Source organism: Symphalangus syndactylus, chromosome 2 (genome assembly GCF_028878055.3).
Source record: "Symphalangus syndactylus isolate Jambi chromosome 2, NHGRI_mSymSyn1-v2.1_pri, whole genome shotgun sequence".
Taxonomy (NCBI): Eukaryota; Metazoa; Chordata; class Mammalia; order Primates; family Hylobatidae; genus Symphalangus; species Symphalangus syndactylus.
In genome coordinates, this window is record NC_072424.2 from 40,181,322 (window position 1) to 40,201,488 (window position 20,167).

The window sequence follows — 20,167 nt, forward strand, 5'->3', positions numbered from 1 at the left end:
ACACTGATACAAGAGGTGGGCTCCTAAGGCCTTGGGCAGCCCTACCCCTGTGCTTTTGCAGGGTACAGTCCTCTTCCCGGCTGTTTTCACAGGCTGGTGTTGAGTGTCTGCGGCTTTTCCAGGTGCATAGTGCAAGCTGTCGGTGGATCTACCATTCTGGGGGCTAGAGGATGATGGCCCTATTCTCACAGCTCCACTAGGCAATGCCCCAATGATGGGGACTCTGTGTGGAGGCATCTGACCCCACATTCCCTTACTCACCACTCTAGCAGAGGCTCTCCATGAGGGCTCTGCCCCTGCAGCAAATTTCTACCTGGACATCCTGGCATTTCCATATATCCTCTGAAATCTAGGTGGAGGTTCCCAAACCTCAATTTTTGATTTATGTGCACTCGCAGGCCCAATACCACAAATAAGCCACCAAAGCTTGGGGCTTGCACTCTCTGAAACAACAGCCAGAGCTGTATGTTGGCACCTTTTAGCATGGCTAGGACACATGGCACCATGTCCCCAGAGTGCACAAAGCAGCAAGGCCCTGGGCCCAACCCCTGAAACAGTTTTTTCTTCCTAGGCCTCCAGGCCTGTGGCAAGAGGGGCTACTGTGAAGACCTCTGACATGCCCTGGAGACATTTTTCCCGTTGTCTTGGTAATTAACGTTTGGCTCTTCATTGTTTATGCAAATTTCTGCAGCCAGGGCTTGAATTTCTCCTCAGAAAATGGGCTTTTCTTTTCTATTGCATCATCAGGCTGCAAATTTTCCAAACTTTTATGTTCTGCTTCCCTTTTTAACATAAGTCCCAATTCCAAACCATCTATTAGTGAATGCATAAAACTGAGTGCTTTTTAGAGCACCCAAGTCACTTCCTGAATGCTTTGCTACTTAGAAATTTCTTCCACCCTAAATCATCTCTCTCAAGTTCAAAGTTGCACAGATCTCTAGGGCAGGGGCAAAATGCTGCCAGTCTCTTTGCTAAAGCATAACAAGAGTCACCTTTGTTCCAGTTCCAAATAAGTTCCTCATCTCCATCTGAGACCACCTCAGCCTGGACTTCATTGTCCATATCACTATCAGAATTTTGTTCGAAAGCATTCAACAAGTCTCTGGGAAGTTTCAAACTTTCCCACATCTTCCTGTTTTCTTCTGAGCCCTCCATACTGTTCCAACCTCTGCCTGTTACCCAGTTCCAAAGTCACTTTCACATTTTTAGGTATCTTTATAGTAGCACCTCACTCTCCACAGTACCAATTTACTGTGTCAGTCTGTTTTCACACCACTATAAAGAACTGCCTGAGACTGGGTTATTTATAAAGAACAAAGGTTTAATTGATGCATAGTTCAGCATGGCTGGGGAGAACTCAGGAGATTTACAGTCGTGGTGGAAGGCAAAGGGGAAACAAGGCACCTTCTTCGCAACACAGCAGGAAGAAGTGTCAAGCAAAGTGGGGAAGAGCTGCTTATATAACCATCAGATCTCGTGAGAACTCACTCATTCTCATGAGAACAAGTTGAGAACAGCCTGGGGGAAACCACCCCCATGATTCAGTTATCTCCACCTGGTCTCCCTTGACACGTGGGGATTATGGGGATTACAAGTCAAGATGAGATTTGATGGGGACACAAAGCTTAACCATGTCATCCCCTCACCAAAAAAACGTTCTATTCCTGCAGAAAAAGCTATAGTCATGCCCTGCTTAATGATGGTGATACATTCTGTTAATAACAAATTCATCATTAGGTGATTTCCTTGTCATGTGAACATGATAGTGTGTACTTACACAAACCTAGATGGTGTAGCCGACTACACACCTAGGCTGTACAGTATGGCCTGTTGCTCCTAGGCTGCAAACCTATAGCATGTGACTGTACTGAATACTGCAGGCACTTGTAACACAATGGAAATGTTTGTGTATCTGAATGAACATAGAAGGTAAGCAAAAATAAAGTAGTATAATCTTAGGGGGCCACTATCATGCATGGTCTGTTGCTGACCAAAACATTGCTCTTCAGTATGTGACTATACTGCTTTTAAGATGAGTTTCTATCAAAATCTAGATTCATAAGTGACTTCTCTATTAACAAAATTTGTTCAAGAAAATCATGGTATATGAATAATTCAGCAAGTATTTGAATTCTTGCCTGTTTATGGAATTCTCGCCTATCTGTGGGGTATTCATTAACCAAATATTAATTGGGAACCTACCATGTGCCAGTCTCTCGGGGTAAAGCAGTAAACGTAGCAACATGATCCCTGCTTTCACGGAACTTAGAGTCTAAAGAAGGACTTTGTACAGTGAACCAGATGGCAAATAAGTACCATGAGTTCAGATAGTGACAAATAATCTGGAGAAGTTAAATGGGGTATGGGATGGGGAGTGACAAAGGTGGAGGGTGGTAGCCTGAGGTGGCCAGAAAAAAAAAAATCTGAGCTGGAACCAGAATGATAAGTCGGAGCCACTGTGAAAGATTGACGGACTAACTGTGGGAGCTGGGCACAGTCCTCGGTTCCCGAATGTCGGCAGGAAAACCTGCTCCATAGTGCTGTGTCCCACTTGTACTTCAATGCTGCACCTTCCTGCTGGCCAGTTGCCCGTCTTTCTTTTCAAGGCAAGGTCTTACTCAGCTTGTAGACTTCCCCAGCTCCAAGTTAGGACTGTGCCTTCCCTATATTTCATTCACGTCTCCTGAAATCCTCTTGGGAATTCTGCTGTTTTCTTCCTTTCTTTTTATTCCACTATGGAGAATTTGAGTTGTAACCATTCCACTGGCTTTATCCCATTTTATTCACACATTTGCAACAAACTTGTCCAGTTCCTTTTTGTTTTTGTTTATTTGTTTTGTTCCTTCTTTTGGAGAGCTGAGAGAATGGATGGAGGAAGAGCTTATCAAAGTCAATGCAGGCTTGTTATGGAAAATAGGGAAAGTACAGAAACATACTTAAAAATGGAAAAAAATCACTCCTAATTCCTCTATCCAGAAGTAACTTTAATAGTATTGGCTTTCTCAGTATTTTATCAATACTCCGTTTTTTCTATGCATTCACATTCTTGTTTTATTTTTAACTACAACATTGTATCAGAGGGATTTTCCATGTCGTTGAAACACTCTAATATTTTAAGTGGCTATAGACTCTTCCATCATTTTGATGTACTGCTATTTATTTAACTATTTCCCTGCTACTAGATGTTTACATTTTTTTCCAGTTGTTTGCTATTATAAATTATGCAGTAGTGAACATCTTTGTGCATGTGTCTTCGTTCCAATCTCTGATCATTTTCCTTAGGACAAATTTTCCAAAGTAGACTTATTGCAAAAAACAGCATAGACTTTGGTACATGCAAACTTCCTTCCAGCTCCACGTTCAGTGCTCCCCACATTCCACTATTGTAATGAGGCCCAATTCCTTAATGTTTCCTTCTAGATTCAGAGCCTAAACAGCACCATTACCCAGCTGGCCCTCCCCATTCTTCCTAACCACCACCCAAAGTGTTGTGAGCAGTCTCTTTTTGCCCCCCTCCCTACCAGGACAGTGATACCCTCCCAGGAGGGTCTAACACTATGGAACCCTTGATGTCATGGCCTGATATTGTCCCTTCCTTTGTTCTGGGTGTCTGGCCCACTCTAAGCTGTGAAATTTTCCCCCATTTTTGCAGCTCCCTGCCCTGGAGGACCAGCTCAGCACCCTCCTAGCCCCGGTCATCATCTCCTCCATGACAATGCTGGAGAAGCTCTCGGACACCTACACCTGCTTCTCCACGGAAAATGGCAACTTCCTGTATGTCCTTCACCTGGTGAGTCTGTAGCTCTGGGGCCCATGTTCCTCTTCCCTCAGCTTGATGGGGAGTCCACAGACCTTTCTTATCTGGAACTTTAGACTCCTTTAGAAGGCAGAAATGGCATCTTATCAAACCCGCCTGGGACCCGAGCCTCCACTGGCTTGTCCGCAGAGACCAGGGCAGGTGAAGGGAGTGCCCTTGGAGCTGGCTGACACTGGCCTGCCTGTGCCTGCAGTTTGGAGAATGCCTGTTCATTGCCATCAATGGCGAGCACACCGAGAGCGAGGGGGACCTGCGGCGGAAGCTGTATGTGCTCAAGTACCTGTTCGAAGTGCACTTCGGGCTGGTGACTGTGGACGGTCAGCTTATCCGAAAGGAGTGAGTCTTCAAAGCTGGTCCCCTCTGTCCTTTGCCGAGCACCCTTGCTGGGCCAAGCAGCGTCTGCCCAGCCCCTGTGAAGCTGCCATTTTTCACACACTGCCCCCAGCTGGGTCCCTAGGTCAGAGAAACAGAGCTCAAATGAACCTTGGAGACCATCTGGTCTGACCCTCTGACTTTATATCTGGTGAAACAGAGCAGAGAATGGAACTCACTTGCCTGGGGTCATCCAGCTGGTTGGTGGCCACATCCAAACTGGATATTTGAGCTCAGGATTCTCAGTACAGTGCTCTTTCCATCCTCCCAACATCGTCATCTGTCATTACAAATCTGGTCTGAGCTAGTCCTCTCTGGCTTCTCAAGCTTCAGACTCTCTCTCCAGAAAAACACAAGCCCATGCACACTCATACAGTCTCGTGAAGGTTTTCTCAGGAGACAGACCTTAAAACCTATCTCTGGGCCCACAGTAAAGAACTTGGGGAAAGAGAATCATGGTTCAGAGTATACACTGAGGTGGGAGGGACCCCGGAAAAGGCTTGTAGTTGAAATGCAGACCTAGAAAAGAGAAGTTCATGGTATCACCACCCCCTGATTCTCTAAGATGGATTGGGAAGCTGCAGAGTGTGACGCTCTGGGACTTCAGAGTTTTGTGGCGATATGAGCAACTACCCATATTGAGGCATTTCTCAAATGCACAAACATTGTTTCATGAGTCATTTTAGCCCAGATAGTCATGGTTTCAGTGGCAAATGCTGCAGGTGGTGGATGCCTGTTACATGAACCACACTGGCCAGTGCCCACCTTGCCAGCATCCAAGATGGCTGTGACCCTGAGTAGGGCCCTGATGATGGACCAGACCTTTCTGTGTTCAGTGGCCTCTGTGTGAGAAGCTTAAGCATCACCCTGGCTCTCTCTAGCTGGCTTTGTATGACATGTGTTTGTGTGACAGAGGTTGAGGAGTGAGGTGATTTGCTCAGCTGCCTGCCTTCTGGCTCCGTGCCTATCCCACCCCACTCCATAGCTAGAGCTTGGCCGGAAACCTGGCCCCCTTTCCCAGCTGTGTGGGCAGGTCACATGGGCTCACCAAGCTCTGATGCTGAGCTGAGACTGTGGTCCTTTGGTTGGGTGTAGGGGAGACCAGCTTTCTCATGATCTCTCCCGCCTTCTCTGGCTCTGCCCCCAGGCTGCGGCCCCCAGACCTGGGGCAGCGTGTCCAGCTGTGGGAGCACTTCCAGAGCCTGCTGTGGACCTACAGCCGCCTGCGGGAACAGGAGCAGTGCTTCGCCGTGGAGGTGACTACTGGGCGCGGGAGTCCTCAGGACTTGAAGCCGTCAGGTCAGAGGGGGCGTCCAGCTTTAAGACCATGTTTTAACCCTAATGAGTGAAGGCACAAGCAGCCCCTGAAACTCGTGTATTCAGAGAGAGTTGTTCTTTCTGGCCATATGGAGGGTTGGGTATCCTGATGGGCTTTCCCATGGTAAAACAGCTCGATCCTGGATAACACAGACTTTTAATGTAATTTTTGAGTTCACTGTAAATTACAGAAATCTTTGAAGACAGTTCCTTCAACCCTCCCCTCCTCCTCCCACAAAATTATATTGAGCTGGAACTGGAGGAGAAAGCAGTGGAGAAATACACAGCGCTAAAGGCAAGATTCCCTGAGTGCAAATGATGCCAGCACTACAGCCAGTAAACAGCCTTAGGCCAGCGGCAGCATAGGAGAGCTGAGCCTGCAACTCTAGGTTAAGCCCAGCCCCAAAAAGTTAAAGTGGCTACTGGTCCTTTTATAAAGCCCTGGTAAATAAAAAACTAAAAAATTAAAAATAAAAACTAAAGTGGCTGCTGGTCAGTAGCACTCCTTGCCTTCCTAAAGAGGTAAACCAAATTCTCTTGCAAGCAGTGGTTTTCATACTCCAGCGTGTGTCAGAATCCTCTGTAGCGCTTGTTAAATACAGGTTACTGGGCCTCACTTTCAGCATTTCTCATTTAGCAAGTCTGGGATGGGGGCTCTAGAACTTGCATTTCTTTTTTTTTTTTTTTTGAGACAGAGTCTCACTCTGTTGCCCAGGCTGGAGTACAGTGGAGCAATCTTGGCTAACTGTGACTTCTGCCTCCCGGCTTCAAGCGATTCTCCTGCCTCAGCCTCCTGAGTAGCTGGGTTTATAGGCATGTGCCACCACGCCTGGCTAATTTTTGTGTTTTTAGTAGAGATGGGGTTTCACTACGTTGGTCAGGCTGGTCTCGAACTCCTGACCTCATGATCCGCCCACTCAGCCTCCCAAAGTGCTGGGATTACAGGCATGAGCCACCGTGCCCGGCCCTAGAACTCCCATTTCTAAAAAATTCCCAGGTGCTGGTCAGGAACCACACTTTGAAAACCACTGCTAAAGCAGGAAAGGTAAAGATCAAACAAATGTGAACTCACAACTGAAGAAAATCAGATATGGATGAAAATAAGTCACCATGAGTGAAAGTCAGGAAAATCAATCACCAGAAGATTTAGATCCCAAGGCACTTGATACATTGGAACTATTAGGTATAGAATATAAAATAACTATGAAATATTTAAAAATATGAAATGTAGAATCACAAAATGAGATAATAAGAAACTCTAAATTGACCAGGCAAATTTGAAAAAGAACCAGTACAGATATTTTAGAAAAGAAAACATAGTTGTTAAAATGAAAAACTCAAAGGATATGTTAAATAGCAGATGAGACATAGCTAGAGGGAGAATTAATGATCTGGAAAATAGATCTGAAGGAATTCATTCTCATACCCCCACTCATTCACTCTTCCAATAAACATATAGTACCTTTTATATGCTAAGAGGTGTGCCAGGCCATGGGAATAAAGAGATGAATAAAGACACATTCACTGCCCTTGAGGGGAAATCAGCCATGTATATACTAAAAGATACAATAAAGAATTCTGGTGCCTTATTAGGTTTTTCACCAAAAGCCGTGGTGGCACAAGAGATGGAGTGGTTAACTCCTTCTGGGACATTAGGAAAGACTTCTTGTAGGAGGTGACCTACTGCCATTAGTATAAAATCCAAACTCCTTCCCAAGCCTACCAGGCCCTGTGTGATCTATCGCTGCCTATTTCACTCCAGCTTCATCTTATGCCTCTCTTGTCCACACTTACTGAGTGCTAGTCACATGAAACTTTTTTAAGTTTCAGGAAAACTCTGTATTTAGATCTGTCCAATATGATAGTCATTAGCTACATGTGGCTGTTGAACATCTGAAATATAACTAGTGCAAATTGAGTTATGCTATGCATGTGAAATATATACCAGATTTTGGTAACTTAGCACAAAAAAGAATGTAAAACATTCCATTAATAAAGCTTTTATATCATATGGTGATAATATTTTGGATATATTGAGCAAAATGAAATATATCATTAAAATTAATGTCAACTGTTTCTTTTTACTTTTTTAATGTGGTCACTGGAAACATTTAAATTATGCATAGGGCCTTCCTTTTATTTCTGTTAGACAGCACCATTCCAAACTCTCTCCCTATCTCAGGGCCTCTGAATATGCAGTTTCCTTGAGTTGCAGTGTTCTCTCGCTCCCTCTTTCTCTGGTGGGCCATCTGGTTGTTTAGATATTAGTTTAAAGGTGACCTAATTCAGGGACATTTCTTTGGACACCCTACGCAAGGAGGTCTCTGCTATTTCTCTCTAGCCTAGTGCTGTGTATTTTGTACTTGGTGCTTATTTACAAATGGCACTTACTTTATTTCCTCGTGTATTGCCTTGCCTCATCCACTGGAGTCTAGTGACCAGACGGTAAGCCTCAGGAAGGCTGGGACCTGGTGGGTCTTAGTCCCCCTGTTTGCAAGTATCTGGTGTGGAGTCCAAGCTCACTGTGGACAGAGTGAATGTCCCCACTAGCCCAGGGCTTGGAGTGGGGCAAGGTTGTTGGTGTTATGGCTTCCTCTTCCTTCCTGCCCTGGCCAGGCCCTGGAGCGGCTGATTCACCCCCAGCTCTGTGAGCTGTGCATAGAGGCGCTGGAGCGGCACGTCATCCAGGCTGTCAACACCAGCCCCGAGCGGGGCGGCGAGGAGGCCCTGCATGCCTTCCTGCTCGTGCACTCCAAGCTGCTGGCATTCTACTCTAGGTGAGCTCAAGGTCCGGCATGTGGTGGCTAAAGGCTCCCTGGCCTTCTCACTCCCCTATTCCCTCTGCCTGAAAAGCACCACCTGCCCAGCCAAGAATCACCTCCTCCATGAAGCCTGAAACCTTCCCAGATTTGATTCTCCAACCTTTTTCAGCTCACTCGTTTCTCTGTACCACTCCTTCCTGGAACACTGTCTTAGAGTCTCCATCTAGAACTTCCTTTTATGTTGTTCTTGGTCCCTGGTGCTTTCCCACTGCTAAATCATTTTATTTTCTTTGTTCTATACAACCAAGTTTTATTTTAAAATTTGATGAGTTAATTAATTGTATTTGTGCCTTGCCCATCTCCAGAAAGGATTAAGTACATTGCTCCTTGAGGGCAGGGGCCAGGCTCCACACTCCTTTAACCTGCCTGCCCCATCTCCTGCTGGGCACATGCTGATGGGTGGCCGTGCTCCTGTGTCTGCAGCCACAGTGCCAGCTCCCTGCGCCCGGCTGACCTGCTCGCCCTCATCCTCCTGGTTCAGGACCTCTACCCTAGCGAGAGCACAGCAGAGGACGACATTCAGGTCTCAGGGCAGCTCTCTGGGCAGAGGGAGGCCATTAGGGAGGTAGCTCAGAAAACCTGCCTGGAGAGTGGTGGGCAGGCTCCCCCGGGGACTCCATGTTTTCTAAGTCACAATTCTGGGTGTGTGGTTGGGCATGACTTCTTTCCCACTGCTTTCAGATGTAAGGGGAATTCTGGAGTGCACATGGTCCAGTGGGTTAAAAGTGCAGATTTTTCAAGTCAGCCATGGTTTGAAACCCAACTTCACCACCTGGCTGTGTGAGCTGAGCCCGTACTTGCACCCCCAGAGCCTCAATGCCCTTATCTGTGCAATGGGAATAACAAAGCATCTACCTCTCAGGGGTATTTGGAGGGACAAAAGGGGTGGTTCCCACAGAGCCCAGCACCACCTGGGGCATAGTGAGTGATCAGTGAGTGTCAGCCACCACTATCGCTGTTGACCTCATCACCAGGGGTAGTGGTGGGTTGGATACCAGTGTGTTAGAATTTCTCGAATTTCCACAGAACAGACCACCTAGAATCGAATCCCTGGGAAGTCTGAGGACCACACACCCAGGACTGCACCTGGAACGGGTGGAGGGGTGGAGGCTTCTCTGTGAAGCGCTGGGAGGCAGAAGGGGTGGAGGGAGCCACGTCAGATAGGAGCTAACCAGCCTCTCCCCTGCCTTGCATAGCCTTCCCCACAGAGGGCCCGGAGCAGCCAGAACATCCCCGTGCAGCAGGCCTGGAGCCCTCACTCCACAGGCCCAATCCGGGGGAGCTCTGCAGAGACGGTGTGTGCTGTGCACTTCGTGGAGTCAGGGGCAGGAGGGGATCGGCCTCTGCAGGCGACCAGGCCTCTCCCGCCCCTCCCGGGAGAGTAGGGACAGGGTTGAGGCAGCTGGGAGAGCCTCTCAACCTGAGCCACCTTCTCCATTCCAGGAGACAGACAGCTTCTCCCTCCCTGAGGAGTACTTCACGCCAGCTCCTTCCCCTGGCGATCAGAGCTCAGGTGAGGCCCGGAGGGAAGCAGGAGGAAACAATAGCTAGCTGCGTGGGACAGGCAGCCCAGGACATCTGTCTTAGGCTTCAGTGGACCCCCGTGCCTCCTAAGGCTTGAGTGCACTTACCCGTGTTCCTAGAGCACAGGACGCTGTCTGCGGCTCCCCATCTTCCCTGCCAGCTCCGGCCTGAACTCAAGGACTGTTAAGACCACTCCACTGATCCCTAAAGCTGTTGATGACAAGTTGATTCATTTAAAACTTTTGTACCTGCATTCTCAGACTCATCTTTTTTGTAATTAAAATTAAAAATTAAGTTAAATTTAGTAATAATCATCTCATTTCAATACATTCTAAAATATATTCAGCATCTGTAGTTTATACTTTACCTGTTTCTCCAAAGTATGTGGATAAACAATTAAAAAAACTATAAATATTCAAAACAGTTGAGGTGTGGTGGCTCACGCCTGTAATCCCAGCACTTTGGGAGGCCGAGTTGGGTAGATCACCTGAGGTCAAGAGTTTGAGACCAGCCTGGCCAACATGGCGAAACCCCGTGTCTACTAAAAATACAAAAATTAGCCGGTCTGGTGGCAGGCGCCTGTAATCCCAGCTACTCGGGAGGCTGAGCCAGGAGAATTGCTTGAATCCGGGAGGTGGAGGTTGCAGTGAGCTGAGATCACGCCACTGCACTCCAGCCTAGGCGACAGAGCAAGACTCTGTCTCAAAAAAAAAAAAAACTACAAATATTCAAAGTGTTAACAAAAAATGCACAACCTTGCTTAGAGAAGTAGATAAACCAAAATCCAGACTGTTGTGGTCACTATGAATAAACATTACATTTTTTTCTGAAGTTCTTAGCTAAAAAAAAAAAAAGGGTCCTGTGGTCCGTCCACATCATCTGATGGAAGAAAGAAGGCCAGGGTTTCAGGAGGAGAAACCTGTTGGGGACTAGGATTTGAAAGGAATTTATTATGTGGCTTCTTTTAACCAGTGGCTCCCAACCCTGGCACACTGGAATCACTGGGCAGCTTCAGCCAGCCCAATTAAGTTACAGTCTGTGGGCCTGGGACCCAGGTGTGAATACTTCTAGGAAATTTTCCCAGGTGAGTCCAGTGTGCCTCGGGTGCAAACCACTGCTCTGCACAGATTACAGGTTACAGCATGCTTTGCCCCCTGGCTGCATATTGAATTCACCTGGGGATCTTTAACAATTATTGAAGCTGAGCCTGTACCCGGAGATGCTGACTCAGTTGGTCTGAGCTGTGCCCTGGGCGTCAGGATTTTGTAAAAGTCCCCAAATGATTTTCGTGTGTAGGTGAGATTGACAACCACTGGGTTAGATGCTCTTAACTTTAGGTCTGGCTAGAAGCCTAGGACCCCCTGAGACTGTGTGCGAACTCATTGATGCCTGTGCAGTTCCTGGGGTGAGGGTTCCTAGCTGTCTTCAGATTCCCTGAGCTCTCGATGAGCCTGAGACCTGTTGAGAAGCAGAGTTCTGGGTAATCTCCGAAGTTCCTCTTACCACTCCCCTCCTCATTCATCACCATCCTCCTCCCAGTCCCTCTCTCTCTCGATAGTGGTTTTTTATGCCTTAGAACTGTAAAAAATAATGCTGTTCCACCATACACAGAACTCACAACTTACAAATGGCTTGGGTTGCACTCATCCATTTGTAAATCAGGTGTTTAAGATGTAGGAACACACTTCCCCTGGAGAAACATCATTATAAATGAGGGTTGTTTGCAGTGAAATATTAGGTAACAGTATTATTACAGACACATAATATTTCAGATATGTGGTGGGTTCAGTAGGTTTTTGTGCGCTATACTAGGAAGGAAATCCACCTCAATTCCCAGCACACAGTAGGTGCTCAGTAAGAGCTTGCTGGTTGAATAAATGAATGGGCAAACGTGGACTGTGTGTGATGACTCCTGAGGGGCGGGTTGAGGCCTGAAGGAATACAGGGGACAGAACAAGGAGGGGATTGGGGGCAAGGGAGGGGGGAGGAAGATGCCCCCCTACCCCCCGACCACCATTACCAAACATGTCCTCAGGAGCTTGATTCTCAGCAGTTGGCTCTGGGGGCAGCTTCTCTGCCAGGCCCAGGCCACCTTAGCCCTGGTACTGCAGAGTTCACCTTGTGCCTGCCAACTTAGGATGAAGGGGTATTGCCCCAGCCACATTGGCACCCCTGCGTGGAGCTGGCGGCCAAGGGCTGAGGTTGTGGGGGGCACCTGGGCCCCCTACCCCATGCTGTTGTTGTGGGGGGCACCTGGGCCCCCTACTCCATGCTGTTGAGCCATTGCTTATATCTCATGGTACTTATGTCGTTATGTTATTACCTGTGGCCTGCAGGTAGCACCATCTGGCTGGAGGGGGGCACCCCACCCATGGACGCCATTCAGGTGAGTTTCTCCTGTGTCTGCCTGGGCGCCAGCTGATCTGAGATGCCGCAGTGAGTACTGGGGGCTCTGAGGGTTTCGCCTCCACCTCTACCCATGCCAGCCCTCCTCCTGCCCACCCCAGGGCTGGTCAGTGCAGGTGCCTGTCCTGGTGCCAGAGCTCAGTGCAGAGGCAGGGTCCGGAGATGGGCTGTGAGGGGTGGTGAACTTGCCCCTCCCCTCCCCCAGGTGCTGTCCCTCGGCTCCATTGTTCTTGGGAGTGAAAGTCCAATAGAATTTTTGATTGTTTTTAAGTGAGCATGTATATTTATTGTAGAAAAATCGGGGAATACAAAAGTAAACTATAAAAAAGGGCATACAAATTACTCTTAATTCCATCCTCAAAATGAGATTAACATCTTGGGGTGTTTCCTTCTAGTCTTTTTTTCCTATGACTTTACAAACACACACACACACACACACTACATATGTACACGTGTGTATTTTTAAAATTAGATTTGGATACTAATGTGCTTCATTATACTTTTTTATTTAAACATTTTTCCATTTCCTAAGCACTCCCACAGTGTGGTTTGTAATGATTGTCTGGGAGTCCATCACATGCATATGTTATTTATCTAGCAAATCCCCGGGAAAATCACGTCATTGTGTCCAGTGTTTGCTGTTATGTATAATACCGAAGAGGAATTTTTGTGGCGCATCTCATGATTTCCTTAATTCTATAATTTTTTGCACTAAAGGTTTTCTTGCTCAGATCCCTCTGTAAGGCTGGAGCCTTGCCTATTTGGTCACTTTATGCCTCAGTTTCCCCCATTTGAGTGGCTGTTGGGATGTTCTGAGGGTGACTGAAATGATACAATGTTGAACATTAGATACCTCCATCTGTTGCAGATGTGGGGAGGGGACCTCTCCCCGTCCACTCTCCATCCACGAGTGTTTCCCTGCCTTCTCGGTCCTCTCTGTGCCACCACCCAGCCCCTCTGCCCCTACCCACTGCCCTGCTTGGCACCCAGGCCAGACTCTGGGCAGAAAGGCCCAGGAACAGCTGAGGGAGAGGGGCAACAGCGGAACTGGAGCTGCGAGGGCAAGTTCAGCAGAGTGCAGGGATTTAAAAACTGGAGTTTCTTGGAGCTAAAAATGTTTATTTCTTGTGGTTCACAGATAGGGCCGCAATGGGTGGGTCCAACTTAGGGATCCCACCTCTCACTGCAGCTCTTCTTCCTCTAGATAGCAGAGGACACCCTCCAAACGCTGGTTCCCCACTGCCCTGTGCCTTCCGGCCCCAGAAGGATCTTCCTGGATGCCAACGTGAAGGAAAGCTACTGCCCACTAGTGCCCCACACCATGTACTGCCTGCCCCTGTGGCAGGGCATCAACCTGGTGCTCCTGACCAGGGTAGGAGAGCCCCTCACCCTGCCCTGGTGACTCTTGGGGCTGGCACGGCTTCCCCAGGGGCAGCCCCGTTCACCCGCCTCTCGGCCCTTTCCCTCAGAGCCCCAGCGCGCCGCTGGCCCTGGTCCTGTCCCAGCTGATGGATGGCTTCTCCATGCTGGAGAAGAAGCTGAAGGAAGGGCCGGAGGCCGGGGCCTCCCTGCGCTCCCAGCCCCTCGTGGGAGACCTGCGCCAGAGGATGGACAAGTTTGTCAAGAATCGAGGGGCACAGGAGATTCAGGTGAGACCCAGGTTCCAGTCCTCCCCACCTGGGGAAGGGGCAGGGCTGGCAGCAGTGTCCATCCGGTCCACAGCAGCTGAGGGGCCAGCGGGCCTGGGTTCCTGTCCGGGCTCCACCTCCCCGGGCCTATGATCCGTGTTTTCCCTATTATGAAATGATAAGGAAAACTTAGCTGCTTTTTAGGTTTTCAGAATCTTTTTATGTGTGTTTGGCAGAATACAAATTATAATTCCCCTTTTTTACGTGTGGAAACTAAGGCTTAGATAAGTTTTAACTTAGCCAAGATTATGCGGCTCATGAGCAGTGCAGCCAGAGCCTGGACGCAGTGAGCAAGTGCAGGCCGGGGATCCGCCCGTCACGGGCTTCCTCCCTGCAGCAGGGCTGTGTCCCCGGGCTCGCAGGTCAACACGGGGATGTGCAGGTCATGGCCCCACCCCACCCGCAGCAAGCTTAGGGCCCAGGTGGGGAGCTGAGACCAGGAGACACACGAGAATGTGCAGGCAGTAGAAACAGGCCATCACTCCGTGCTCTGACAAAGCCCAGATCAGGGCCTGGACGGCAGTGGGGCGGGTCGGGGTTGACACTGGATTTAAGCAGTGGCTGCTCCTGGTGTTTGAGGAGCTAGGACCCATTGTGGCTGGAGTGCCTGTCAGTCTGAAGGCTGCATGATTGGCTGGAGGATGCAGAGCAAGCAGCTGATGCCCCAGACCCAGGCTTCTCTTCACGGAGGCAGAGGCAGTGCCACATCCTGCAGTGCCTCAGGGTGTCCTAAGGAGCACTTTCACTAGGACACCAAGTTCTTCTGCTTTATAGAGATCCTGTGAGGCCGCCCCCTGCATGGCTACCCCATGCCCACCCCATGCCCTCCCAGCTCCTGCAGCAGCACCTCCTCCTCACACCCCAGCCCCTGCCCTATGTATGCCCCCCACCCCAAGGGGCTGGCCTGGCCGCTGTGATGGTGCTACTATGCGTGCCTGTGCCCGTCAGACAGCGAGCCCCTGGAAACTGCCCTTTAAATAAACGCTGCTGAATGACTAGAACATGGCACACTGAAGTCTGCAGGGGGCTGGTGGGGCCTGCCAGGGTAGCCTGCATTGGCCGGATGGGCAGATTTGTCTGGGGGCCCTGTGCCCTCCCAGAGCCTGATCTGGGAAGGACTTTGGCCTGGACCTCACTGGAAACATGGTCGGGACGCAAACCTGCCCCCTGTCTTCCTTACAGAGCACCTGGCTGGAGTTTAAGGCCAAGGCTTTCTCCAAAAGTGAGCCCGGATCCTCCTGGGAGTGAGTGGTGGGCCTCAGGATAAGGGGTGGGTCGTGTGCCCAGGGGACTGTTCCCTGGAAGACCACATCTCCTCCACCACTGCACTTCATTTATCAGCAAAATAATTTCAAGAAAGGAGATTTCTTCCCACATACGCAGAGCACCACGTGGAGAAGCTGGGAAGCTCCTTCCTATTGCCTCATCAGCTGTGGCTGCTCCCTTAGGTCTTTCCATCTGTCTGTCCTGGGTGCAGGAGCAGGGTGGTCCACGTGGGAGTGAGGGGCTCCCCAGGTTGGTCTGTCCTGGGTACAGGAGTGGGGTGGTCCACACGGGGGCAAGGGGCTCCCCTAGGTCTGTCTGTCTATCCTGGGTGCAGGAACAGGGACGTCTACACGGGCGAGGGCCTCCCTAGGTCTGTCTGTCTTTCTTGGGTGCAGGAGTCAAGTGGTCCACATGGGGCGAGGGGTTCTCCTAGGTCTCTCTCCTGGGTACAAGAGTGGGGTGGTCCACATGGGATGAGGGGCTCCCCTAGGTCTGTCTGTCTGTCCTGGGTACAAGAGTGGGGTGATCCACACGGGGGAAGGGGCTCCCCAGGTCTGTCTGTCCTGGGTGCAGGAACGAGGTGGTCCACACAGGGCGAGGGGCTCCCCTAGGTCCCTTCTGCTGTAATGCTCTCCTCTCTCATGCTCAGGCTGCTCCAGGCATGTGGGAAGCTGAAGCGGCAGCTCTGCGCCATCTACCGGCTGAACTTCCTGACCACAGCCCCCAGCAGGGGAGGCCCACACCTGCCCCAGCACCTGCAGGACCAAGTGCAGAGGCTCATGCAGTAAGTGCGGTGCGGCCCCCTGGATGGCCAGGGCAGGGTCTGGGGCCCGTACTTCCTTCACACGGCCCGAGCTTCCCTTGGCAGGGAGAAGCTGACAGACTGGAAGGACTTCTTGCTGGTGAAGAGCAGGAGGAACATCACCATGGTGTCATATCCTGACGCCGGGGCCCCAGCCAGCCCAACAAGCCTCTTGGGTCTGCTGCCTCCACACCTGCTCCCTGGAGGGACTATGGGCCCCAGGGAAGGGGAATATATGTTCCACTCCGTCAGCTGCTCACCACCTCTCTGAAGGAAAATAATGGGACATAGTGGCCCATGTGCCTTGTCTATAGGAACACTTCAAGCTGAAATTTCAGGAATTCCTCCTGTCCCAAAGTTAATTCACAAAAGCCATAAAGACCCTTTATGTCAGTGTTGCCCAGCTGGCAAAATGGTAGTAGGTATTCCACAAGGGGTGGGGACGGGGTGGGTTCCTGTGGTCTAGTTTAGTTGAAAGGACCATGTCCTTAGATCATCACAGTGCACAGTGGCATGTAAAAGCTCTAGAAGGCCTGCGGTAAATGTTTATCCCTGTTTCAAAAGCCATTCCTAAGACTATTTGACCCTTTTATTATGGAACACTAATTTTATTGAATACTGATTTTCCATGAAACTTTATGTAAAGCAGCTTTTCCCATATCATCTCTGAAATGTCCAGCCGCCAGTCTCCTGAGGCAGGTCCTCAGTGGGCAGGTGAAAGGATGCCAGAGGGCCTCTTTAGCCACCAGCTGCTGCCCTTCCATGGATGTCTCTTCCCCTCCCAAATGGGAGCCTTCCAAACTCTCATGATGAAATGTAAGGGTTTAGGAAGATCACAGTGAAGTGCATAGGTTGGGCGGTCAGCTAGGCTCACTCATGAACCAAGTGGCTGTGCTCACACTCCAGCCTCACGTGTGTCTGACTTAAATTCATCCCTCATGAAAATGATGAACTGTGAGCATACCATGTTCCTGTAGGGCCAGAACTGCCCATGTCAAATGTGCAAGTGTTGAGGATCTTATAGCTTTTCAAGGCCTGGGGAGCTAGGAGGTAGTGGGGGATCTGAGGAAGCAAGGATACAGGGGGCTTGGCTGAAATGGAAGCCACTGGAAAGAGGCAGTCCTGGCCCTCCTGCCACCATGATTAGGCACAGCTAGAAGCCCAGGGAGAGGATAGAGGCAGGCCATCCCTAGCTCCTGGCTTGTAAGCACCTTAACTCAGACCTTCACCTACCTAGAAGACTTCCCAGGCTTGGTGCACTTCATCTATGTGGACCGCACGACCGGGCAGATGGTGGCGCCTTCCCTCAACTGCAGTGAAAAGACCTCGTCAGAGTTGGGCAAGGGGCCGCTGGCTGCCTTTGTCAAAACTAAGGTAACCATTCGGACCCAGGGTGGGGATGGGTGGGCCTCAGCCAATATCGGGCAGCCCCTCCTGGTGTGATCCACATGCCTGGGGCTAGCAGAGTGCGCCGGGCAGCAGGCCCGAGGAGGCAATGGCCAGTGCCGGCATAAATAAATGCTCGATAAGTATTTGTTGAATGAGCTAGAATGGAGAGAACAGCAAGGTCCATCAGTTGGGCATCAGAATTTAAAACAAGGTGATTTCTGTTAAGGAAGCATTCCCTGGAAATTCTTTTATTCTCCTTATTTAACTGACTGTTTTTCATGGCAAAGTTGTATTTTTGATAGGGGGAGGACCCCTGCCACTCTCCAAAAAAACTATACGTGTGTGTGTGTGTGTGTGTGTGTGTGTGTTCTTTTCTTTCTTTTTTTTGGCGGGGGAGGCAAGTAAAGTGTATTCTAATGTTGAAAACAAGATGGGAAGATGGGTGGCGGAGGCATGTGTTGGAAGCCCAGCCCCATCTCCCACCAGTCATGTGGCTTTGGGCAGTACTTAGCCCAAGGGTCAGTTTCCTCATCTGTAGAAGGAAATAATAGTGCTATTTACATCACAGAGTTATGAAGCTTACGTGAGAGGATACGTATCAAATATTTAGCGTAGCACGTGGCACAAAATACAGATACAATTCATTCAGTACTTACTGGTGGCATCATCATCACCATCTTCATCCTTGCCCCTCATTCTGGAGACGGTTGGGGTTATCTTGGTACGTTTCTTTCTTTTGGTTTTCTGTGCAGTTTGTTGTAGTTGAGATCACTCTGTATGTGCAACTTTGTTACCATGTTTTCACTTCACATTCTATCAGATGCATTTCCTCATGCCATTAATTCTTTATAGACATGATTTTTAGCAGCTCCATAATAGTCCATCATGTGAATGTAACATAATTTATTGAACCATTTCCCTGATGTTTAGACATACAGATTATTTCTAGGCTTTGGCTGTTATAAATAATTCTGCAGTATAAGTATACACCTTACATACATCTGTGTCCCCATCTCTGATTATGTCCCCAAAATGGATTCCTAGAAATGGAATTACTAAGTCAGATGGGAGGAATGTTTTTAAGGTTATTGGCAGGTGTTGTCAAATTACTTTCCTGAAAAGTATAGTCAATCCATGACAGATTTAATTAGTAATTGCACGGTGATGCAGTTTGGAGCAGATCGCCTGTCCCTCCCGTTAAGGGTAGAGGAGAGGGCTCCTCGAGTCTCTTCCCAGCCCTGAAGGGTGGGAGAGAGCCCACTGTCCCTGCTGCCTTCCCTGGGGCACTTCACCAGCAGCATTGGTGACAGTCCCTGTGTCAGGCAGGAGGACATTCCCAGGGGAGCTAAGGCATATGGTTTCTCAGGCCCTGTGTTTCCATCTGACCCCTTGGTGAACTCTGATTTGGACTTCACCCCTGGCTCAGGACGTCCTACAGGGTCACTCACCTGTGCCATCAGTTCCCAGCCTAAAGGGCACTAGGTGAGTGGGTGACCCCAGGCAGAGGAGGGGATTCAGGAGGCCACACCTTGTTCTCGTGTGTTCTTTAATGATGTCCCTGGCTATTTTCTGGCCTGATGATCATTTCACTAATTTATTAATTTTTTTCAATATTATTATTTTTTGAGACAGGGTCTCACTTTGTCACCCAGGCTAGAGTGCAGTGGCACAAACACAGCTCACTGCAGCCTCGACCTCCTGGGCTCAAGCGATCCTCTTGTCTCAGCCCCCCAAGTAGCTGGGACTACAGGTGTGTGCTACCACACCCGGCTAATTATTTTGTATTTTTTGTAGAGATGGGGTTTTGCTGTGTTGCCCAGGATGCTCTCGAACTCTTGAGCTCAAGCAGTCCACCTACCTCAGCCTCCCAAAGTGCTAGGATTACAGGCGTAAGCCACCACACTAGCCCAGTTCACTAATTTATGGCTTATGTGTATAGTAAAGTTACACAAAGCTTTTTTACATATATTTTGCCCCCACGCTAACTAGAGGGTAGTCCATCCATCCAATAATGATTTATTGTTGAGCCTCCTGCTCTGAGCCGAGGCAGTGCCGGGGTACTAGGAGAGACGGAGCTTCTCGGCTGTGCACTTTCCTTCCTTCGGAGGTGAGAGCTGCCCAGGCAGACCAAGGCTGGGAGAGTGGTGATGCTTGCTCTCCTCTTTTCCCCAGGTCTGGTCTCTGATCCAGCTGGCGCGCAGATACCTGCAGAAGGGCTACACCACGCTGCTGTTCCAGGAGGGGGACTTCTACTGCTCCTACTTCCTGTGGTTTGAGAATGACATGGTAGGTGAGGCTGAGTCCCTGGGCCAGGACGGGCTGCACACACTTCCTGTTCTGTAACTCTTGGATTCCTTTCTTCTGAATTGTTGTCTGTCTGTCTCATCTTCTCTTCTTCTTGCTGGTAAGTCCAGCAGGTTGGGACCCAGAGCTCAGAGGTCACATTTTCACATGGGCATTTAACTGCTTTGGGATCCCTCTGCCCAGCTGTCTGGCAAACTCTTGCCATTGTCCACGTGGCATCCAGGCACACATGTGAGCAGATAGGCACATGCCCCACTGTGAGGAATGCGACTCAGACCACACACTTTGTCGCTAGTGCTTCCATGTCACCAGCGTCACATGCCAAGTGTGGCACACGGTCATCCCTGTGGCATAGGCCCCTGAACTCGAGTATAGGCCCCTGCTTGAAGCAGTGAGCCAGGCCGCCCGAGGAGACACTGGTGGTGTGGCTCGGGGCCCTGGCCTCCGGGCCCTGCACTGC

At 49.5% G+C, this 20,167-nt stretch overlaps 1 protein-coding gene across 31 annotated transcripts in view; it reads left to right on the plus strand.

Annotated features, from left to right (window-relative positions):
• The window catches only part of HPS1 (HPS1 biogenesis of lysosomal organelles complex 3 subunit 1), a 30,195-nt gene that overhangs the window by 7,508 nt on the left and 2,520 nt on the right, over positions 1-20,167 (plus strand). For 14 of the 31 annotated variants that reach the window (XM_063618444.1, XM_063618391.1, XM_055252732.2 and 11 more), the window contains 15 exons: positions 3,653-3,790; positions 4,011-4,153; positions 5,337-5,445; positions 8,123-8,283; positions 8,752-8,851; positions 9,525-9,623; positions 9,772-9,841; positions 12,189-12,238; positions 13,463-13,630; positions 13,728-13,907; positions 15,129-15,190; positions 15,862-15,996; positions 16,081-16,145; positions 17,243-17,388; positions 19,576-19,689. In XM_063618444.1, coding sequence (XP_063474514.1) covers positions 3,653-3,790; positions 4,011-4,153; positions 5,337-5,445; positions 8,123-8,283; positions 8,752-8,851; positions 9,525-9,623; positions 9,772-9,841; positions 12,189-12,238; positions 13,463-13,630; positions 13,728-13,907; positions 15,129-15,190; positions 15,862-15,996; positions 16,081-16,145; positions 17,243-17,388; positions 19,576-19,689 — 1,740 coding nt within the window. Of the gene's footprint in view, positions 1-3,652; positions 3,791-4,010; positions 4,154-5,336; positions 5,489-8,122; positions 8,284-8,751; positions 8,852-9,524; positions 9,624-9,771; positions 10,157-12,188; positions 12,239-13,462; positions 13,631-13,727; positions 13,908-15,128; positions 15,191-15,861; positions 15,997-16,080; positions 16,147-17,242; positions 17,389-19,575; positions 19,690-20,167 lie in introns of those variants that run through there. The other 17 variants (XM_063618466.1, XM_063618467.1, XM_063618464.1 and 14 more) reach the window with 7 other exon arrangements.